At 40.7% G+C, this 23,988-nt stretch overlaps 2 protein-coding genes and 1 long non-coding RNA gene across 4 annotated transcripts in view; all 3 read right to left on the bottom strand.

Moving 5' to 3' along the window:
* Window positions 1-783: 783 nt before the first annotated feature.
* Window positions 784-2,502, bottom strand: LOC128693695 (uncharacterized). The gene is made up of 2 exons (XR_008407757.2): window positions 2,385-2,502; window positions 784-1,140 (listed from the first exon to the last, which is right to left on the bottom strand). It is a non-coding gene; the product is annotated as an uncharacterized lncRNA (long non-coding RNA).
* Window positions 2,503-5,357: 2,855 nt separating this feature from the next.
* LOC128693694 (ankyrin repeat and MYND domain-containing protein 2) lies at window positions 5,358-10,539 on the bottom strand. Its single transcript, XM_053783490.2, has 4 exons — window positions 9,461-10,539; window positions 7,528-7,833; window positions 7,126-7,260; window positions 5,358-6,502 (listed from the first exon to the last, which is right to left on the bottom strand). The coding sequence occupies exons 1-4, from the start codon at window positions 10,403-10,405 to the stop codon at window positions 6,044-6,046; spliced, it is 1,845 nt and encodes a 614-aa protein (XP_053639465.1). The 5' UTR covers window positions 10,406-10,539; the 3' UTR covers window positions 5,358-6,043.
* A 4,709-nt stretch (window positions 10,540-15,248) lies between these two features.
* The window catches only part of mute (muscle wasted), a 49,674-nt gene continuing 40,934 nt past the window's right edge, over window positions 15,249-23,988 (bottom strand). For both annotated transcript variants that reach the window (XM_053783488.2, XM_053783489.2), the window contains exon 26: window positions 15,249-15,438. In XM_053783488.2, the coding sequence (XP_053639463.1) occupies window positions 15,343-15,438 (96 nt within the window). In that variant the 3' untranslated portion in view covers window positions 15,249-15,342. The remainder of the gene's footprint in view (window positions 15,439-23,988) is intronic.

Here is a 23,988-nt window from a genome sequence, read left to right as displayed (position 1 = left end):
CCTAGGATAATTATCATTGCTTCGTTTTGCAGTTTTTCCAGCCCTCCAAGCTTCCAGTCAGACAAGAGCAAGTAGTGGCGCAGCATAATCAACCAATGATCTAATATAAGCAAGATACATCATTTTCACAATTTTAACATTAGCTCCATACCTGGGATGAAAACCTGTCACAACTCTAAGTGCTCTCAGCCTTTCTTTGTATTGTCAACAAAGGCTGACACAAATATACAAAAAAATTAGTTACATGCATGCGGACTTAGAACCAGCCATAAGTAACTAGAGAATACACAACATAGAAGACGTGATGAAAGTACTAACAAAACTACTACTAAACTACTAACAAAATCAATGGGACCAGACAGCATATTCCCATGGGAATACTGGGAAGAATCAGAATCTTATGCGACCATAAACAAGAGGAGTGAGTGGATTATTGAGTTTTGGACTGCAAGAAGGTGTTTGATAAGAACTGCAAGACTAACCCAGTCTGGAGGAGCTAGGCCATTACAGGTACATCACTGAACTAAAGATTATACAAGAGATTTATATATACTGAACGCTTACAAACATACAATAATAATATACACAGACAGATATAGATAATGAACTTACTCACCTGAGCATGTGACTGCAATGATGACAATTTTGTTCTCATCCAGCCATTCCATAAGGTCAGGCCAGGTCATGCTGCTTCCTTAACGTTGTCCAGGCCCTAACTGGCTTATGGTACTGATTGTGTAGCAAGAAGTAACAATATTCTTGTGCATCATACACTGGTTATTGTGTCCTGTGCATCATACACTGGTTATTGTGTCCTGTGCATCATACACTGGTTATTGTGTCCTGTGCATCATACACTGGTTATTGTGTCCTGTGCATCAGACACTGGTTATTGTGTCCTGTGCATCAGACACTGGTTATTGTGTCCTGTGCATCATACACTGGTTATTGTGTCCTGTGCAACATACACTGGTTATTGTGTCCTGTGCAACATACACTGGTTATTGTGTCCTGTGCATCATTCATTAGTGATATCCTTGTGCTTCATATATAACTTGCATATCGACAGTGTTCTTTAAGAGCTACTAAGCCCCAATATCCAGTGGCTAATAAATTAGCGGATTTTGTAGTGAATTACACCTTTTTTTTTAAATAGGTTGAACTGTAGTGATCTCGAATTTGAAGTATTTTATCAAAATGTTACTATTTTTATTTCCTATAACTATCCACACAATTTTCCTATTACAGTAATTAATTCCTTTGATCCTACTGTTCGTAGGACTAGATTTCAAATATATTCAATGGGCTACTTTTGACTTATTATTGGTAGGCCAGCAGTGCTAACGTGTTCTTATTGGTTATATGGCTTTCTTAAATTTTCCCTAATATTTATACCATTTTTTTATATTGATATGACACTGGCTGGAGGATCCTGGTTCAGTGTTGGTAAATATTTTTGTCTAAATGACAAAATACTAAATGATTAGTCTCATTAACTTTCGATAAATAGCAGTAAGGAAGTTTTTTAGTTTCATTGTGTGTTGTTCATTTAGTCAGCAGAGAGAATTTGGTCCAGGTGTACAAGAATATGTCGCTTAAATTGTTCAAATTTGATACCGACTGCTATTTCAGATCCAGTAGTTCTGATACTCCTGGTCGAGGTGTTGTCAATATTGCTGTTATTATCTGTGCTTCTGTTGTAGTAATTATTATTACAATCTAGGGGGAGCGCTAAACCCAGAGGTAGTAATAGTATCGTTTCTTTCTGGAGTTTTTATATGTAGGAAAGATCATTCTGGTCTAAGCAAGCATGGCGTCTCTATACACTCAAAAAGCGAACTAGATTTAAAAACTATATTTTGATTATTAACCTTGGAGAGTTAATAACCCAAAAGTGTGGTTAGGTCCTCCCCAGGAAGCCATCATCAAGCCTACTAACACCTAGGTCTAGAAGCAGTAATGTAAACTAGTGTTTAGCCTATTGGTGCTGCATTGTGTGCAGGAATGTTCAATGTTGCATCCAAGCATTATCTGAATATATCTTCTTGGTGTATATCCTAATTTCTTACATTTTCTCAACTAGTAGTGAGCAAATTTATCCTGATCAGCATTTTAAATTTGTTGTGCAAGTTGATGTAGCTGTGCCTCATTCTGTTAAGGTTTTTATCTATGCATTCGCTTTCCTTCCTTTCTTTTTCTTTTCACACACGTAAATAGCCAGACCGGCTATGGCACAAGCCAATACTAATGTTAGCAAACCCATGTTTGATGCCTATAGGCCTAGAACCACACTTGTATATTAACGTGAATTATAGTTTTGAAGTCTTGGATGATATTGTCAAAAATATCCAACGTCTCAATATATTTAAAGTTTCAACACTTACGAATATATCCTCTAAAACTGTTCTGTCTTCGTGATAAAAGTATATTCTTTCTGTGGGTTTTCTTCAAGAATTCTCAGAAGTAACGAGCGGACGTCCTCACGGGTGAGAGGTGAAGCGTAAAGTGAAGCAGCCAGGACTGAGCAGGACCCCTGGTGGTGGTGATTGTTAGTGGTGGTGGTGATTGGTAGTGATGATTGTTAGTGGTGGTGATTGTTAGTGGTAGTGGTGATGATTGTTAGTGGTAGTGGTGATGATTGTTAGTGGTAGTGGTGATTGTTAGCGGTGGTGATGATTGTTAGTGGTGATTGTTAGTGATGATTGTTAGTGGTGGTGATTGTTATAGTGGTGATAATGATTGTTAGTGGTGATTGTTAGTGATGATTGTTAGTGGTGGTGATTGTTAGTGGTAGTGATGATTGTTAGTGGTGGTGGTGATTGTTAGCGGTGGTGGTGGTGATTGTTAGTGGTGGTGGTGATTGTTGATGATTGTTAGTGGTGGTGGTGATTGTTAGTGATGATTGTTAGTGGTGGTGAGTGTTAGTGGTAGTGATGATTGTTAGTGGTGATTGTTAGCGGTGGTGGTGGTGACTGTTAGTGATGATTGTTAGTGGTGAATGTTATAGTGGTGATTGTTAATGATTGTTAGTGGTGATTGTTAGTGGTGAATGTTAGTGATGATTGTTAGTGGTGGTGGTGATAGTGGTGGTGATTGTTAGTGGTGTTACAGTAGTGGTGGTGATTGTTATAGTGGTGGTTGTGATTGTTACAGTAGTGATTGTTAGTGGTGATTGTTATTAGTGGTGGTTGTTACAGTAGTGGTGATTGTTGTTCCAAGTGGTGACTGTTCCGATAGTAGTGGTGAGAACAGTTAAGATTAGTTCGGATTTTTAACCCCGGGGGAGGGTTAACACCCAGGATAACCCAGGGTAGGGAGGGTGTCCCGGTGGCCTGGTGGCTAAAGCTCCCGCTTCACACACGGAGGGCCCGGGTTCGATTCCCGGCGGGTGGAAACATTTCGACACGTTTCCTTATACCTGTTGTCCTGTTCACCTAGCAGCAAATAGGTACCTGGGTGTTAGTCGACTGGTGTGGGTCGCATCCTGGGGGACAAGATTAAGGACCCCAATGGAAATAAGTTAGACAGTCCTCGATGACGCACTGACTTTCTTGGGTTATCCTGGGTGGCTAACCCTCCGGGGTTAAAATTCCGAACGAAATCTTATCTTAAGCCACCCAGGATAACCCGGGGTATGGAGGGTTAGCTACCCAGGATAACCCGGGGTAGGGAGGGTTAGCAACCCAGGATAACCATATCCCCCATATCTTCCATATCCCCCCCATGCTCACATGGGGGGGATATGGAAGGTATTCAGGCTCAATTCAGGAAACTGGAGCACAGATCCAAGAGCCCCTCACCAGCATCAAGGAATTTCCCTGGAAGGGCAGGGAGGGTTAGCCACCCAGGATAACACAAGAAAGTCAGTGCATTACTAAGGACTGTGTCATGTTTCCATTGTAGTGGCCTGATGGCTAAAGCTCCCGCTTCACACACGGAGGGCCCGGGTTCGATTCCCGGGTGGAAACATTTCGACATGTTTCCTTACACCTGTTGTCCTGTTCACCTAGCAGCAGATAGGTACCTGGGTGTTAGTCGACTGGTGTGGGTCGCATCCTGGGGGACAAGATTAAGGACCTCAATGGAAATAAGTTAGACAGGTCTCGATGACGCCCTGACTTTCTTGGGTTATCCTGGGTGGCTAACCCTCCGGGGTTAAAAATCCGAACGAAATCTTATCTTAATCTTGTTCCCCCAGGATGCTACCCACACCAGTCTAACACTCAGGTACCTACTTACTGCTAAGTGAACAGGGACAACAGGTGTAAGGAAACATGCCCAAAATTTCCACCCGTACCAGGGATTGAACCATGATTACTCAGTGTGAGGCGAGTGCACTGCCAACTGAGCCACAGGTAGTGGCGAGGATTATTGTTCTAGTAGTGGTGAGGTTTTTCGGGTAATTGTGGTAAGGATTGGTGTCAGTAGTGGTGACTGTTGTTAATGTTCAGGTAGGAAATGACAGTTGTTCCAGTTGTGATGGTGATAGGTTTTGGTAGTTGATTGCAATGATGTTGGTGATAATTGTTGCTGTACTCACCTAATTGTAGTTGCAGGGGTCTTAATCTCACCTCCTGACCCCCAACCCTCTGCTGGGCACTATTGAGTTCACATACTCATGGCTACATGAGCCCTATCATACCTATTCTTAAAAACCACGTATGAATCCTGCCTCTACACTTCACTGTGTAGGCTAAAGAAGTGTTTCCTTACATCCTTGTGACACATCTGTGCTTTTAACTTCCGGCTGTGCCCTCGTATGCCTGATGATGCTGGAAAACTGGTGGTAGTCGACAATCGAGATGGTGGACTGTCCGGGCACCACGAAAATCTTTGCAAAGTGGTGCTGAGCACCCACTTTTCCAATGAAGAAATATCCCACACACTATAAATCTTGTTTAAGATAATAATCAAGTAAAGAGGAATAAAGATAATTTTTTTATTTCAGGTGATAAAAGTACAATAACTCATTTGTTGGTGTTATGCAATTATTCTGTGTATCACGTACACATAACATCCTTCAACCATCCTAACTAACATTAATTAACTGTCGGGTATACGGCAGTTCACAGTTTAATGGCTATACCCTTGCCTGTGGTCACAAGCATCTGGGGTTCACTTCACAAGTGAATATCCAAGAAAAAAAATATTCCACGTCCCATTAGACTATCCAGCACACATTTCACTGTTCTCTAGAATTTACATTTTTCCCATTTCAGTACAATGCCCTCTAGTTTTATTATTAACACATCAGCTGTCTCCTACCAAGGCAGGGTGGCCCAAAAATAATAAACTTTCATCATTCACTCCATCACTGTCTTGCCAGAGGCGTGCTTACACTACAGTTGTAAACTGCAACATTTTTATTTATTTATTTATTTTTTATTTGGACATGATACATAGTTGTACAAAGAAATATAGTGATTGGGTGTACATGCCAAAAGCCCTTAAAATTAACTTATGATTAATTAAGCAATGATGTATTCAGTGGTAAAAATTAACACCCCTCCTTCAGTGTGCAGGCACTGTACATCCCATCTCCAGGTAAAATATCCTCTTTTGAAAATACTTATTATAAACAACTGCACTGGCCAGTAAACTATGCTAACAGAATACATTCTTCATGGCTTCACCATTTTACACAAACATAGTACTGTTTAATTCTGACAATCAAAACATAATAAAAATTATTTTTTATTACGTTTTGATTGTCAGAATTGGGTGATTATATTATATTCATAGATTCTGCAATTCAGAGTTTTTAGAATGACATTTATATACCAGTAACTCAATAATTATAAAATATGGCACTAGTACAGTATCCCAATGAAAAAAATATTTTATCAATTTCTGTAAAAACTAGTAAGTTTTTCAGCAATTAAATGCAATCACAAAGTTTAATACTACACAAATATTAATAAATAAAAAACACAGGGTGCAAAAATACAAAGAACTTACACCTTTAAATGCCATTATAATTTCTGCTATAGTCACAAAATGTTTATTTTGTTTTTTCAGTTCTACTTGTTTTCTTTTAAAAATTTTAACAGAACTTCTTGTGAATTGGCCAGTGAAGTTTTTGGCAACTACGGCTACAATATTGTGCACTCTTGCACTTTGAACACCTCTTTAAGCTTTCGAGCTCTTGACCACACGTTGAACAAGAGTTATCGTCAAAAGCGCGCTGCCCATTTATACACCCACTAAGTATAGTGAGAGCAAATGTGTCTCCAATATTTCCTGAAGTTATATTTCTGACAAGTTGTATAAATAATGGCATTTCAATGTATGGAAAAGACTTTATTGCATCTCTAATGTAATATTCCAGATGTTCCTCAAATCCATCTGGCTGACGCTTCCTCAGCCATTTCCTGATGATACTTTCAAATATTAAGTTGTCCTTGGCAAATTCTTTTTGTTTCATCATGGGCTCAAGTTTTTTCAGTTCCTTTTCTAGGGTCTTTAAAACAAATGCTAGATAATGAAGCTTCATACAAATAACCTGCAATGAAAGAAGTTTTTGTTAAATGTATTTTAAATATTTTATTTAAAGAATATTCAGGCGAGATACCCATAGCAAGATACACTTACAAAATTAATATGTACTTAAATATGTATACTCTTTAAGTGAACACATACATATATGGCTTAAAACACTGACCAAGAAATCCATATACTAGTTAAGTTATTACACAAGAAATGCAGCTTATATTAAAAAATTAAACATTTGCAGCAGTCCCCAAAATAGTGATAGTCTTAAGAAAAGATCTGTATTATAATACAGATAATATACAGCATAAGTAAATTATTCTGCTACAGTGAATAATAAATGGTATGTTTACCTCAACAAACTGTCCATGTCTGTACCTAGTACACATACATGACATGTAAGAGAAAATAGAGGTACAAGACTATTATAAACTGATGAGGTGCTAAACCTCTGAGTTGTACAGCAGTGCCTATAGAATGGGAGGTATCAGGTTAGAGGCAAGGAAGGGAAGGATAGTTTCAAATCTCTTGATCAGATCTTCACCAGTATCAAGGTAGAACCTTCCTCCCCCCCCCCCTTAAGGGGGTTTAAATAGTAGATGAGCTATGTACATACTGCTTAGCTGTATGACTCACCTCATTAACATTTTCTGGGCATTTACTCTCCTTCTCACACATAATTTCCAAAACTTTCCATGCACTTGTAATATTATTTTGAAGCACTTCTGAATTTTCCACGAAGATGGAAATTTTCACTGGATGAAGATTAACCTGCCAATATAAAAACTAAAGATCAGCAGATTATTTATTGACCCATCCTCTCACACATCATGCATATTCTGTTGAATATGCATAAGCATATATGTATGTATATTATTAAGTTGCATTCACAAAAATATCCTAAGCCTGTATATTTCACTCTCTTAAGAGCCTATATCATGTTTTTCTTATGCTGAGATGCATGATACTTTGCATTTTGCTTAAGTTATGCAATGATTGAACAAACTTCAAAATCTGGAAATAACACTAGTCTCTCACCTGCATGATAAGATCATAGAGGGGTTTAGCAGCTATAACAGGCAGCTTTGCCTCTTTCTCAAGCCCTCTTGGCACTGTATACTTCATCACTGCACTTATAGGCAAATAGTTGTTTATCAGTGCTACGACTGCATGGTTTCCCACAAATGCTGCCATCTGCGCAGCAGTTCTACCCAACGTGTTGGTATGGTAGGTCTTAGCTCCAGCAGTTAATAATTGCTGTACTGTCTCTGTGCTTCCAGAAAGTGCAGCAAAATGTAATGCAGAATATCGATGGTCATGTGTATCAGAGTTAACATCTAGTCCCTAGAAAATAGAAAAAATAAAAATAATAATGGAGTTCAGATGTTTATTATAATATTCTTAAGGAAGAGCTAAACCAGCATGAGTTATATAACACCTGGGGAACTAGTCAACTTTAATCTGAAGAAAGGGAAGGGTAAATCCAATTCCTTGTATCAAATGCCCTTGTGTTAAAGGATGGATGGATCACTTTATTCAAACTTTAATAGCCACTCTCAGGACTATCTGTCCTTGATGCTAGTGAGTGGAAACTTGAGCCAAGAAGTGGATAAATCTTTGCCTTCCTTGGATCATATCTGATTGCCTGACATCTCCCCAGCATTGTATGACCCCTGTGGGATTAGTGTTTTCCCATTTAAAATAATAGTAATCAGTACCATCTAATGATTGTAAATTAAACTCCCAATTTTTTTATTTCAAAAAATTCTATTCTGTACTGTATCTAATTAATATTTTGAGAATGCTTAATGTTTAGTCAACTAATTAAAGTAATAAATATTAACATTAAACTACTAAGCATTTTCAAGAATTAACCACTGCATTTTTTATATTTTCATTTTCCACTACATTATTATTACATTCATGGGGGAGCACTAAACCCCTTGGTGGATGGAAGGCATTCAAGTTCAATCCAAGGAAGGGGAGGGCAGGTCCAATTCCTTATATCAAGAGCCCCTCACTGGCATCAAAGAACCTCTCGCAGGGATTTTCCACTACAGTATTGTAAATGAAAATATCCCTAGGAGTTAGTTAGGGTGGGGCTGTCCCATCCCTGAGAAAGAGGAAGGAGTAAGTAGGTAGGGAACATTTATTCAAATTATATATAAAAAAAATTTACTTCAGGGTGATAAGAGAACTTCAGTATAGGCTATGGTGTCCCATGGGTATGGAGGCAATGCACTCGCTTCACCCTCACACACTGAATGTCTGTGGTTCAATACCCGGCACAGGTGGAAATGTTGGGCATGTTTCCTTACACCTGTCACTGTTTACCTAGCAGTAAGTAGGTACCTGGGTGTTAGGTAACCAGTGTGGGTGGCATCCTGGGAGACAACATTGAAGGACCACAATGGAAATAAGACAGACAGTCCTCAATGATGCAATGACTTTCTTGGGTTATCCTGGGTAGCTAACCCTCCGTGCCCCAAGCTAAAAATCCAAACAAATCTCATCATTATCTAAATTTATATTTTCACTTACAATACTACATTTTCCACTACCTACAGTGCCAGACTATTATTATAATTATGGGGGAGCGATAAACCCACAGAATTATACAGCGCATGTGGGGGGGTGGATGGAAGGTACCGTATTTCACGGATTAAGAGGGATTTTCTTTTCCATAAAATGTCTCCAAAAACCACCCTGCATCCTACAAACTGAAGGTCAGTGACAAGAGCTATAATTTTGGGGTGTGAGGTGGGCTGTAGCTCTCCCAGTTACATCCGATGCTGAGCCATTGAAACTAAAACAAGTCTTATAAGTGCGAAATACGGTATTCAGGTTCAATTCAGGGAACTGGAGCACAGATCCAATTCCCTAGATCAAGAGCCCCTCACCAGCATCAAGGAACCTCCCTTGAGGGGTAGTGCCAGAGCTACAAGGATAATCCTACAATAATCATACTTACATGTGCTAGGAGCATCTTACAGAGGTTAGCATTACCCTTGTAGGCAGCATGATGGAGCGCTGTCATGCCGCTGCTGTCACTCTCTCCCACTTTAGCTTCTCCCGTCAGCAATAAATTCTTTATGGCATTAATGTCGCCGGAATTGACGAGTCTAATGATCTCGGGTTGAGGCTTGTCCTCACTGCCTGAAGAGAGTTTATCCTCCTGGCTGTCTGAAGATGGTTCATCTTTACTTCTTGAAGATGCCTTGTTCTCCTGGCTGTCTGAAGATGGCTTGTCCTCCTGGCTGTCTGAAGATGGCTTGTCCTCCTGGCTGTCTGAAGATGGCTTGTCCTCCTGGCTGTCTGAAGATGGCTTGTCCTCCTGGCTGTCTAAAGATGGCTTGTCCTCCTGGCTGTCTAAAGATGGCTTGTCCTCCTGGCTGTCTAAAGATGGCTTGTCCTCCTGGCTGTCTAAAGATGGCTTGTCCTCCTGGCTGTCTAAAGATGGCTTGTCCTCCTGGCTGTCTAAAGATGGCTTGTCCTCCTGGCTGTCTAAAGATGGCTTGTCCTCCTGGCTGTCTAAAGATGGCTTGTCCTCCTGGCTGTCTAAAGATGGCTTGTCCTCCTGGCTGTCTAAAGATGGCTTGTCCTCCTGGCTGTCTGAAGATGGTTTATCCTCCTGGCTGTCTGAAGATGGTTCATCTTTACTTCTTGAAGATGCCTTGTTCTCCTGGCTGTCTGAAGATGGCTTGTTCTCCTGGCTGTCTGAAGATGGCTTGTCCTCCTGGCTGTCTAAAGATGGCTTGTCCTCCTGGCTGTCTGAAGATGGTTTATCCTCCTGGCTGTCTGAAGATGGTTCATCTTTACTTCTTGAAGATGCCTTGTTCTCCTGGCTGTCTGAAGATGGCTTGTCCTCCTGGCTGCCTGCAGGAGGTAGCAGCTTGTCCTTACCAAGGTCTGCCATGTACTTTTTACTGGAACATACACACGCCCGCTGATTCCTCTCTCTCCTGACCTCCTGCTTTAAGTGCTCTGATTACCAGAGGTCATCAGCACCTACTTATGGTTAAACAGTGTGTATGGTTCAAGTATGAGGCAGCAGTGGCCAGTATATACAGTATATTTCGAGGATACGTGCAGGATGCAGCTCAGGATAATCCAGACCTTGTTATTGTTGGGTTGAAAGGTTTATACGGTCTTAGGATTGCATGAACCCTTTAGGGAAGTATTCTAGGAAGTTTTATTCAGGTATAGGTACACAAATAGTTATATAAATTATCATATATAGCAGCATATGTGTAGATTACCCAGGATAACCCAAGAAAGTCAAGATAGTGACTTATTTCCATTGGGGTCCTTGATTCTTGATCCAAAGAATTGGACCTGCTCTTCCCTTCATTCCATCCAACCGGAATGCCTGCAATTTCTCCAGGCGCTATATTATTAGTAGTAATCATCATAACTAAGCGCCAAACCCACAAGGGTCATACAGTACTGCAGGGCAGGGCATGATAAAGGTTTAACAAGCTTGATCAGAGACTAGCGAGAGTGGAGAGTATGATGCAACTTAGAACAGTTTGAAGTGCTAAAGGAAGTTAAGGGTTATCTGCCCCCTCCCACCCTATGATTATAATAATTATTCTACTTGGCATATACCACAATCACTGAAACAGCCTCAATCATTTAATCACTTAAAATTTGAGATAGTAGTACAGAAAAAATAACTATCATTTATCTACAAGAAAGCTGCATGTGAATTATCTCCACCCATTTCAATACTTTTCAATAATTCACTTTGAGAATGCACCATGTTATCATGGACCTCAGAAAGGCCAAGATAATGTCCATCCACAAAGGTAGTGATCAAACTAACATAAATAATTACCTTTGATGGGTTTCAAGATTATAATAATTATGGGGGTGCTAAACCTGTAGTATTATAGAGCGCATGGGGGGGGAAGGGGAATGGAAGGTACAATTCAGACTCAATCCAGGGAACCGGAGCAGATTCAATTTTCTAGATCAAGAGCCCCTCACCAGCATCAAGGAACCTCCTTTGAGGGGATGGTTTTCAAGAGCTTATTTACTAATGCAGTCCTATCTTGAGTAGTGCTAATATTTAGTCTATCATTACTAGGGATATGACACCAAATTTTTGCCTTCCTAAAGCTCAGTAGGCCAATACTAATACCACCAAAATCAGCCAATACAGATACCAATACTCTGACCCATTCCTTAACAGTACGTACTGTATTATAAAAATGTTTAACAGCAATTCACAGGACTACCACACGCAATGCCCCCCAGGAAGCAACCTCAGGTATCATGGGTGGCAGTGCAGGAATGGAAGCTGTGCCTCTCCATTCAACCCATATGCTCAGGGGGACAGGACAAAATCCACTGTGAGGAGTACTACCTATAGGTGCATACATTAGCTGCTAAGTTTTGCAGTGTAATAAGAATTTTTACATTCTATGACAGTTACATGCTATGACTTTTTTGATCTTCTCAAGGGAGATGCCCTGATGCTAGTTAGAGGCTTTTAATCAAAGTTACTGGACATAACCTAACCTCCCCTCCCTTGGATCAAACTTAAATGCCACCCATTCTGCAAGCACTACATGACAGCTACATATTTGGTGCTCCCCCATAAATGTAATCAAATACTGCATGACTTTTTGGTTGCAGTTTTTAATTCTGTAGTTAAGACAAAATTGCAGAGTCCAATTTTGCATTAAATGATGGTTTACTGCATACTCAAAAATTCATTGTTCCCAAATCTATTCGACTAACACTGTACTGTACTTCATTCTCATTTACCCATAACACCATTGTGAAATTTATGCCTGGGGCTCTACCTCAGCTATGTGGCACAATTATTATTCTTAGAATCAAGGGTAAAGCGCTAAACCTGTAGGATTATACAGCACCTGTGGGGGAGAATGGAAGGTATTCAGGGAACTAGAGCACAGATCCAGTTCCCTAGATCAAGAGCCCCTCACCAGCATCAAAGAACCTTCCTTGGGGGGGTATCTGGCACAAACCAATCAAAACACACAACACACACACACACACAAAAAAAAAAAAAAAAAAAAAAAAAACTATCATAATAGATCTCTTACACACTTAAATTACAGGCAGTACAATATACCCTTACCTTTGATGAGTAATGAGAGTTTTTCTACTCCCAGAGCTGGGCCATGCATCAGGCTGGTCTGGTGCTTGCCTGGTCACCCAGGTTGTTGCTGCTGGTGGTCTGCTGATCCACATATCCATCACAGCTTTAATCAAATCACTCGCCCTACTAAATGTTACTACCATACATACCGTACTTACTACTGTTAACTCTACACCTTCAAAATATTAAGCTACATTAAAGATGCTGACCTGAGACACTTCCTGGAAAACTGTAACATAACTGTATTTTAGGCTTCAATTGTCTTTTTTCAAGTCTACAAATGCTTCTATGGTTTTGTATTACTAAATTATATTTATGGTTAATTGCTAAATTGTGTAACTAAAGCTGGCGTGTAATAATTTGATAATAATCTAGTATAAATACTTTCAGACATTTTAAACTGTGCTAAATTATAGTTCTAAGTTTTGAGACTTATCTCCACATTCTTGATCTGTTTCTGTCCCACCTACTACAACTGTTAAGATATTTAAAAGAGAAAGCAATAGATTTGCCATTTACCTTCAATTTTGTTCTAATTTTTTTTTCTGATTATCAATTTGTCTATTATTATTAGAATTATATTTGCAAAATAAGTGTCAAATGTCCATTCTGATTTTTTTGTTTTTAAATTTAACACATTGGCTGTCTCTAACCGAAGCAGGGTGACTCCAAAAAATAAACACCTTTACCATCATTCACACAATCACTCTTTTCAGAGGTGGTGCCCAGACATGATAGTTTAGATGTCACTCCAAACAGCAAATATCCCAAACCCTTCCTTTAAAATGCAGGCATTTTAAATTATTGTTTATTAAAAACCTATAATCTTTCTTTTTTTTACAGAAACTAAGACTATGTCTCTGTAATTTATTTTTTTATTTTTTTTTTTTTTCAACAAGTCGGCCGTCTCCCACCGAGGCAGGGTGACCCAAAAAAGAAAGAAAATCCCCAAAAAGAAAATACTTTCATCATCATTCAACACTTTCACCACACTCCCACATTATCACTGTTTTTGCAGAGGTGCTCAGAATACAACAGTCTAGAAGCATACACATATAAAGATACACAACATATCCCTCCAAACTGCCAATATCCCAAACCCCTCCTTTAAAGTGCAGGCATTGTACTTCCCATTTCCAGGACTCAAGTCCGACTATATGAAAATTATTTTTATGGTTTGTATTTTCCAACAGGTTTTGGTATGTACAAGAATATTAATTTTTTTTTTCTTTTTACAGAAACTGTAAGACTATGTCTGTAATTTATTATGGTTTGTATTTTGCAACAGGTTTTGGTATGTACAAGAATATTATCAGCATATATTGATGTTAATAAGGTATTGACTAACTCTTTCACTGTCCAGACCCCCCACAATCAGTATTTCTCTAAGTGTCCACTTAAAAAAGCTATGGAAATGGTAGAGAATCCTTTTCTGAAGGTAATTTCAACAAAAGTGCGAAATTGATGGAAAACTTACAAAATTACGAAGGTTCATAGCAGTCCTGACGCCCACTTTGAGTTCATTTAACAAAATTCTTAGCTATTTTGCTAATAGGCCTTCTGCTCTATCATCAATTGAACAACTATTATACCTACCTTATAAAGTGCACAGAAGTTGGTAATTTGGCCAATTTTACACAAAATTAAAAAAATACAAATTCAAATTCAAAATAAAACAATTTAGATATTCCTAGCACTGAAACAATATTTCCTCTATTCATTAATCATGTCCCCAGGCATCTCCTACATTACACTTGCCTTCCAATCGGAATTCATAATCACACAAAAATAGAAGATATAACCAGGAATGCTTGGTCATGGTTTATCGTGTCCAAATAATTGAATCAGACCTATTAAAAACCCATAAAACAGACTGGGGGTATAGGAGGCCTTACTCATCTTCAGAAAAACTGGCAAAAATCGAATATTTCTGCTAATTTGAGCATAATTTCAAGCTAGTTTCGGTCCTAAAACAAAAGCAAAATCATCTTTATTTCAGTAGTATGACTTCCACACTATCAAATGATATCAAGAAACAGTCAATAAAACCATAAAAATTATCCTAGAAAACACCTCAGATCACTATTTTCAACCAAACACAAGGTCAGAGTTTTGCTTTTCCCATTGTGAACCTCGTGGAGCAGGATATTTTTTTATGATGTGCACACTCACTGCACAGACCTATTCTCTCATATCTAAGCCAAAATCAACTGCTCACAGCTTATCTGGCCCAAGTTCATGATGTAAAAACTACACGATGGATCCTGGCGTAAATGGCGTAGATCTACGTGACAGTCACTGAAAGGTTTAGTACAGTAAACTGCATGGGTATTATGCACAAAATTTTGAGAGTGCTAAGTTTCATTTCACTTTCATATCCCTGAAATAATGCCACAAACTTTCAGTTAACAAAATAATCAAGGATCCAGTATAACAACTGGCCACCACTGTCAGCTTTAGTTCATTCAAAATTACATTTTTATTTGCATTATCAAAAGCATTTGTTTAATGAATAGTCATTTACACAATTGTTAAGTCCTTCCACTCGTTAAATTCTTGTTTTTCTTTGACTGGCAAATATTGTAAACAACAGTTTGTTTAAAGTACAGATGGTAATTAAAACAAACACTACAAACTGAATGTTGTACAGTACTTTAATATCAAAAGTTTTTTGTTAAAATATAAATCTTAAAAGACCTTTGAAAAACAAAAATCACTAAAATTTATATTGTACTATCTTCACTGCTAATAGACATACAATCTTCTATATCAGTTTCATCCAGCATTAACCTCACCAGTACATTGAAGCGTTCAAATACCTGAAACAAAAAGATAAACATTACTGTATATGAATTTTTAAAGATTTTGTACAAACTAAAATCTAAAGCAGAATGACAGTCTCACAGGAAAGAAGAATCACAGGACAAGGTTTAATAAGAGGCTTAAGAAAAATTTGGTGTAGGAATAAATACAGGACATTTGTCTCAAATAATTACCCCACTATCTTTGTTTATTTTCCTTTATTTCCTTTTAAAGTTGTTTTAAATTTATATTTTTTGAACCAAGTATGAACAGATTTTTTTTTGTTTTATGCTCTTGATTTTTATTTTGAGTATTTAATGTGTAACAAATGACCTACTGGTTTAACCATCCTTAGTTATAAAATTTTTTCCACAATTTTCCTTTAGCACCAGCTTGAAGATTTCTTTTTATCTCTTCAATCAAGATTTTCAAGTTTTTCATTTATACTGTATGTATTACTGTATAACCATTAATGTACAAATCTATCATCCATCTCCTAGGCTACCAAATTTGAAAGCTGGTGTCCCAATGTACCTGGGTTGCCACTCCTTCCCCTGAACATCTGTAGGCTCTGAGGTCACTAGTCAAGACTGCTATTAAGAAAGCTTTACTTTAGTTCTATAAGAAACTGTAATTTTCCTCAATGTTTTGATAAATGTTTGAGCAAGCAGTAATATAGTAAGACCTAATGTTCATAGCTTCCAATCTTAGATTTGAGGAAAGGGGCTACAGTACTGTCTCAGTGTACATGTATATATGTGTGTGCAGTAGAACAAGGGCATGTACTGCATTCCTAACATTTTACAAGAGCTCTGCACAGGTAAAATTTTTTTATCAATGCCAAATCTCTGAAGTGCTCCAACCTGGACAGTGTTTGCCCCTGCCAGTCTGTGTCAGATGGCTATGCATACCATACCATTTTACTGAGTATGGGATGGAAAAGTAGAAAAGTGGACAATAAAGAGAAAATAAGCAGCAGAAAGATAAAGGAAAGAGGATAAGAGTAGAAGAAAGAAGAAGTAAAAGGGAAGGGACAGGAGGGGTAGGTAGAATTGGAGAACAAGAGAGGAGGAACAGGAAGAATAGGTGAGAGGAGTCTCAGTGTGTGTCTCTCTCTCTCTCTCTCTCTCTCTCTCTCTCTGTATCTATCTATATCTCTATTTATATCTGGCTATTTCTCTAGCTCTCTCTATCTCTTTCTCTCTCTCTAGCACTCTATATCTCTCTCTCACTAGCAATCTAGCTATCTCTCTAGCTAGTTATCTAGCTCTCTCTCTAGCTAGCTATCTATATCTAGTTATCTACTTCTAGTTATCTATCTACATCTAGTTATCTATCTATTTCTAGCTATATCTCTATTATATCTCTCTCTGTTGGCAAGAGAAAGGAATAGGGTGAGAAAAAGGAGGCAATTATTATTATTATAATCAAAAAGAAGCGCTAAGCCACAAGGGCTATACAGCGCTGCAGGGAAGGGAAGGAAGCGAGGGTATTGGGTGGCAGAAGGGAGGAGGTTACAGAAAACAGCGGGGCAGGGGATAGTACGGGGGTAGAGGGTAGCAAGAGATTGAAGTAGAAAGGGCTGAAGGTATCAGAATTTGTGAAGTAAGTCAGTTGTTGTCAAAAAGTCAATGAGAGAGTCCGGATGAAAGGTGGGTCCATCAGCGAGAAGGGAAGGTAAAGAGAGAGCAGCGGAGCGAAGACGACGACGGAGGTAAATTCTGCATGGTCGTTGATAAAGTGGGCAGTCCAACAGAATGTGGCTGACTGATAATGGAGCTTGGCAATTCTCACAGAGAGGAGCAGGGCGCCTCTCCATGAGATATCCATGAGTAAGACGAGTATGGCCAATGCGAAGACAGGAGAGAGTACTCTCCCAACCTCGACACTGGTGATAACAAGATGGCCAGTAACCTATACTCGGTTTAATAGATTGAAGTTTGTTGCCGAGCATAGTAGACCAAAGTTGTTGCCAACGAGTGTGAAGGTGGGAAGATATTGCAGCAAAATAGTCCGTAAATGGAATACCTCATTATGAAACTGGTAGGTCATGTACTGCTGACCGCGCAGCAGTGTCTGCCTGTTCATTGCCCTGTATGTCAACATGACCAACAAAAAACAATATCTTTAGGTTTGGTCAAGATGCGGCGTAGCTAAAGTTGGATACGGAGGACTAAGGGGTGAGGTGTATCAAATTTCTGTATAGCCTGTAAAGCACTAAGGGAGTCTGAGACAACCACAAATGATGACACAGGCATAGATGCAATACGGATAAGTGCTGCAAGGATGGCATACAATTCAGCAGTAAAAATACTAGCCGAAGATAGTAAATGCCCTCGTACGACGCTGTCCGGAAACACTGCTGCGAATCCTACACCGTCAGAAGACTTAGAGCCATCTGTGTACACAGCAATGGCATGAGAATGAGAGTGGAAGTGGTCAAGAAAAAGAGAGCAGGAAGCGACCATAGACAGTTGGGCTTTTGAGCAAGGGAGAGAGAAAGAACAGACTCGAACAGCTGGAACTTCCCAGGGGGGTAGGGAAAAGAGAGATGCTACATGAACATAGAAAAGTGGTAATTGAAGAGAAGACAAGAGCGAATGAAGGCGAAGAGAGAAGGGACGGAGTAAACAGGGGTGGCGAACAAGTAAAGAATGTCTACTAATACTGTATCAGTGACCATTCTATAAATGGAAGGACTGCGGAGATCATGAGAGCGTACATAGTAGCGAAGGCAATGGGCATCACGGCGATCGGATAAGGATGGAACGTTCGCTTCTGCATAGAGGCTCTCGACAGGGGAAGAGCGAAAAGCACCAAGGCATAAACGTAATCCTTGGTGATGAATGGGGTTAAGGCTAGAGAGAGTAGCAGGAGATGCCGCTGAATAGATCTGGTCACCATAATCAAGTTTCGATAAAATGAGGGTGGAATGTAGGCGAAGGAGGGTTCGACGATCAGCTCCCCACGAAAGATGAGCAAGGGTTTTAAGAAGGTTCAGCCGGCTGTGACAAGTTGCCTTCAGAGAGGTAATGTGAGGTTTTCAGGATAACCTACAGTCAAAGAGGAGGCCCAGAAACTTGACTGTATCACGTTCAGGGATACGGGAGCCATAGAGGTACAAAGGATGATCTGAGATGACAGAGCGTCTAGTGAAAGTAATTTGGTGGATTTAATGCTGGAAAATTTAAACCCATGTGCGGTGGCCCAATTGGAAACAGGGTCGACCACATGCTGGAGAGAAACTGTAATGAGGTGACAGTCAGCACCTGCACAGGCAATAGCGAAGTCATCAACATAGAGTGATGACCAAATATATGATGGAAGACTAAAGGCCAAATCATTAATAGCAAGGAGAAAAAGTGTTGTGCTCAGAACACATCCCTGGGGGACACCTTCAGCTTGGATAAAGTCCGGGGAGAGCACATTATTAACCCGAACACGGAAATGCCTGTCAGTTAAAAAGTTCTTAAGGAAGGATGGTAGATTGCCTCGAAGGCCTAAAGAGTGGGCTTGGGCTAAAATATTATACCTCCAAGTTGTGTCATATGCCTTCTCAAGGTCAAAAAATATGGCAATAACTGAGTGGTTATTCGCAAAGTCATTACGAACATACATATCCAAGCGTAGTAAGGGGTCTATGGTAGAACGTCCCTTACGAAAGCCATATTGACGAGTGGAGAGACTGTTGTGTGTCTCTAAATACCACACTAAACGTCTATTTACCAGGCATTCCATCACTTTGCAAACTGCACTGGTAAGAGCAATGGGACGATAGTGGGAGGCTTCATGTCCCGTAGTGCCTGGTTTGCAGAAAGGGAGAACAATGGCAGATTTCCACAGCTGTGGAAGAAGTCCTTGTGACCAAATAAGATTGTAAAGGCGTAATAGGACTGCAAGGGCTGACTGATGTAAATGTTGTAGCATACGAATGTGAATATCGTCGGGCCCAACTGCCGATGATCGGCAAGCTGAGAGTGTTGCCTCCAGTTCTTGAAGTGTAAAAGGCACATTATACTGTTCTTCTCTGAGAGAAGAAAAGTCCAAGGGTGCTAACTCTCTGGCAGACTTTGAGGAAAGAAACGAGGGGCATAGATGGAGCCCCTGAGAAATACGGACCAGATGATTGCCAATTTCATTGGCAACATCTAGTGGGTTTGCTATATCAACACCGGCAACCCGAAGAACAGGAGCCGGGTCAGGAGAATATTTACCACTCAGTTTTCGTACTTTTTTCCAGACTGCACTCATAGAGGAAGCAGAGGTGATGGTGGAGACATAATCTCGCCAGCAAGTGCGTTTAGCGTCACGGATGACACGGCGAGCGATCGCACGCTTCTGCTTAAAATCAAGAAGTCTCTCTGTGGTTCTATTGTACCGGTACCTGCCCCATGCAGCGCGTTTCAAACGTACTGCACGAGCACAAGCAGGAGACCACCAAGGTATGCATTTCTGAGAATGCCTGCCCGAAGTTTGGGGTATACAATTAAAAGCAGCGGTTAAAATGGAGGACGAGAAGAGGTGTAGAAGCTCATCAATGGAGGACGAAGAAGGAACCTCTCTAAAAACAGTTAGGTGTGAGTAAAGGTTCCAATTTGCCTGATCAAATTGCCAGCATGGGATGCGAAGAGGTGGTGAATATGAAGGGGAAGTAAGAATGATTGGGAAATGATCGCTGTCATGTAAGTCCGGGAGAACAGACCAAGTGAAGTCTAATGCGGCGGAGGAAGGGCAGACTGAGAGATCGATGCAAGAGAGAGTGTGAGTCCGAGGATCAAAATGGGTGTGAGTACCTGTATTTAAAACATAGAGGGGGTGGGTGGCAAGAAAAGCCTCTAACTGAATGCCACGGGAATCACAGTGAGACCCCCCCCAGAGGAAATGATGGGCATTAAAATCGCCAAGTAACAGAATCGGTGGCGGTAATGACGAAACAAGAAAGGCAATATCCGGAATAGATAATGCCCGAGAAGGAGAGATATAAAGAACAGAGCATATACCACCTATGCAAGTGGATACGGGCTGCTGTGTAATGCAGCGAAGTACAAACAAATAGCTGATGGTACGGAATATCATTGCGTAGAAGAAGGGCACTTTCATTTAAAGGTCCCATCAGGAAAAGGATCTGATGAATACAATAAATTATAGCCTGAGATGGGAGAGATAACAGTAGAGTGTAATTTTGGTTCCTGTAAGCAAACACCAACAGGGGAAAACTGGGAGAGTAACATCTGAAGCTCACCCCGATTACCCCTGAGGCCGCGTACATTCCACTGTAAATAGGCCATGATTGGCAATGATAAAAATACTTGAAATCCGCAGGTAAGGATTCCTATGGACTAGAGGGGTTAGAAAAGTCCACATGCGGAGGCAGCGGAAAACGTTCAAGCAGCGAAGGAATGGTGCGCTGTGAAGAAAGGAGTTGCGCAGATGGAGGAGAGGAGAGAGAAGGAACAGAGGGTGGATCAGTGTCCATTGATGGTTTGGTCTCTGCAATATATTCAGAGATTGCTTCAAGTGTTTCGGAATTCAGAGACGTCGTATGGGAGACAATATTGGAGATGGTAGGGGGAGGATGAGTAAAGATTGGAACGGTAATGGACTGTACCAAGGTAGGGGGGGCGAAAGGGTGGAGGGAACTGGAGAAGAAGCGTGGAAGGGGGCAGAAGAGGCAGAAACCTGGGAGGTGGCAGAAGAGGAAGAAACCTGGGAGGGAACAGGGGAGGTAGGTATAGTACGAGGAGGAGGATTAACCTCTACACTTGTAACAGAGCCAGTGAGAGGGGAAGAACCTGGTACAGAGACAGGGAAGGTAAAATGAGGAGGTGGAAGTAGGGAAGGAGGGGTTAAAGGACCTTTTTTTGACTTCTGAAAAGTAGAGGGACGATTGGGAGGAGGTGTCGTACGAGGTCTCGTCGATACTGAGGCTTGTGAGGGAGAACACGAAGAAGCGTGAACAGACTGAGGCGTTGAAGTAGGAACGTCTGAGCCTAGGACAGCAAAAGAATTAGATACAGGAGTGACTATGGGAGAGGTAACCACAGAGAAGGCTGCAGAAGATGGGACCCCAGAAGTGGGGGGACGTTTTGAAACACGGGAATAAGAAACACAAGGTAGTCTCCCTCGGAGGCGGAGATGAGAAACTGCCATGGCATAAGGGAGACCTTCTGCCTCTTTGAGGTAACGGATTTCCCGCTCATTTAAGTAGACTTGGCAACGGCGAGAGTACGAAGGGTGAGCCTCATGACAATTAAGGCAAGAGGGAGGTCGATTGCAAGTTGTATTAGAATGGTCATCGGCACCACAGACCGGGCATTCGGCTATGGATCTGCAATATTTAGCTGGATGGCCAAATCGCCAGCAATTTCTACACTGCTGCGGTGTAGGGATCACCTTTCGAACTTGTAACTGTTGTCCTGCCACATAAACTGAGGATGGGAGTTCACGGCTGTCAAAAGTTAAACGAGCCACATTGCTAGGGTATCGTCTCCACCCGCGGGCAGGAAGAACATAAGTGTCTACCTTGAGGATTGGGAGATCTTGGAGTTCCAGTTGTTCAAGAATGTCATTGCCACATGTCTGGAAATTTTGTTGAACTATGGTATGGGGCAGAATGACAGTACCACTACAAGAATTGAAGGAATGATGTTTTTCAATAGTGACAGGAACAGTATCTATATGGGAAAGAAGAGAAAGATCATGAGCTTGGGTAGCATTCTGTACATAAGAACATAAGAACATAAGAAAGGAGGAACACTGCAGGAGGCCTGCTGGCCCATAATAGGCAGGTCCTTTACAATTCATCCCACTAACAAAACATTTGCCCAACCCAATTTTCAATGCCACCCAAGAAATAAGCTCTGATGTGAAAGTCCCACTCAAATCCAACCCCTCCCACTCATGTACTTATCCAACCTAGATTTGAAACTACCCAAAGTCCCAGCCTCAATAACCCAACTAGGTAGACTGTTCCACTCATCAACTACCCTATTTCCAAACCAATACTTCCCTATGTCCTTTCTAAATCTAAACTTATCTAATTTAAATCCATTACTGCTGGTTCTCTCTTGGAGAGACATCCTCAAGACCTTATTAATATCCCCTTTATTAATACCTATCTTCCACTTATACACTTCGATCAGGTCTCCCCTCATTCTTCGTCTAACAAGTGAATGTAACTTAAGAGTCTTCAATCTTTCTTCATAAGGAAGATTTCTAATGCTATGTATTAATTTAGTCATCCTACGCTGAATGTTTTCTAACGAATTTATGTCCATTTTGTAATACGGAGACCAAAACTGAGCTGCATAATCTAGGTGAGGCCTTACTAATGATGTATAAAGCTGCAGTATGACCTCTGGACTTCTGTGCTTACACTTCTTGATATAAATCCCAGTAATCTATTTGCCTTATTACGTACGCTTAGGCACTGCTGTCTTGGTTTAAGGTTGCTGCTCACCATAACCCCCAAGTCCTTTTCGCAATCTGTATGGCTAAGTTCTACATCATTTAACTTATAAGTACTAGGGTTATGGGCACTCCCAAGCTTCAGAACCTTGCATTTCTCTACATTGAACTGCATCTGCCACTTTTCTGACCAAGAATAGAGTTTGTTTAAATCCTCCTGAAGTTCCATAACATCTACGTTTGAATCAATTATCCTACCTATCTTTGTGTCATCGGCGAATTTGCTCATATCACTAGTAATTCCCTCATCAAGATCATTGATATATATTATAAACAACAACGGGCCCAAGACTGATCCCTGTGGAACGCCACTTGTTACAGATCCCTACTCGGATTTAACCCCATTTATGGACACTCTCTGCTTCCTGTCAGTGAGCCATGACTCGATCCACGAGAGCACTTTTCCCCCAATGCCATGAGCTGCCACTTTCTTTAACAGTCTATGCTGCGGAACTCTATCAAAAGCCTTACTAAAATCTAAGTAAATAATATCAAATTCTTTATTGTGGTCAACAGCCTCAAAAGCTTTACTGAAGAAAGTAAAGTGATGATGCGCGTACCGCTCTTAAGAGCATGAAAAGAAATATCTTTACCAACATGGCGTAGGAGTGCCTTGCCAATACTGTGGTCGGAAAGATAGGCGGTAGAGGAAGCCGGTCGTAAAGTGAAGAATTTAGTCCATTGTGCAGTCTGAAACCGAGCGTGGAAAGGGAGTGCAGGACGTGTTGATCTTTCCTGAGAAGAACGAGAAGGTGGAGAAGTATCATCAGCAGGTAACTGTCGTTGGCGTTTAGGCGTGGGACCAGAATTGGTCCGACGCGGAATGGGCCGGCGATTCGAAAATTGCCGCACCGTAGAGGGAGAGGCCGGAAGCATAGTCAAAGGAGAGCGGAGGTCAGATAAATCAAAGGAGTCAGTCGAGACCTCAGTACCTGAAGCGGGTGAGGAAACAGCACCGGCAAGAGGTACAGAGGCATGAGGAGTGTCCGAAGAGTGGTCCAAAGACGAGGCGGGGTCAGAACGGGGTGCGGTATCAAGAAGGGGCCCAGGGGAATCAGGTTCATGGACTAGGGCTGCAATGGTTAGGTTACTTCTTTCTT

This window comes from Cherax quadricarinatus, chromosome 34 (genome assembly GCF_038502225.1).
Source record: "Cherax quadricarinatus isolate ZL_2023a chromosome 34, ASM3850222v1, whole genome shotgun sequence".
NCBI lineage: Eukaryota > Metazoa > Arthropoda > Malacostraca > Decapoda > Parastacidae > Cherax > Cherax quadricarinatus.
The sequence above is the reverse complement of the archived record's forward strand: the minus strand, read 5'-3'. Positions and strand labels throughout refer to the sequence as shown.

Coding starts and splice junctions, on each gene's coding strand:
- LOC128693694 (XM_053783490.2), bottom strand. CDS start 10,405: ATGGCAGACCTTGGTAAGGACAAGCTGCTACCTCCTGCAGGCAGCCAG. Junction 7,834..9,460: donor GTAAGATGCTCCTAGCACAT/GTAAGTATGATT, acceptor TCTATTTTCTAG/GGACTAGATGTTAACTCTGA. Junction 7,261..7,527: donor TCTATGATCTTATCATGCAG/GTGAGAGACTAG, acceptor TTATATTGGCAG/GTTAATCTTCATCCAGTGAA.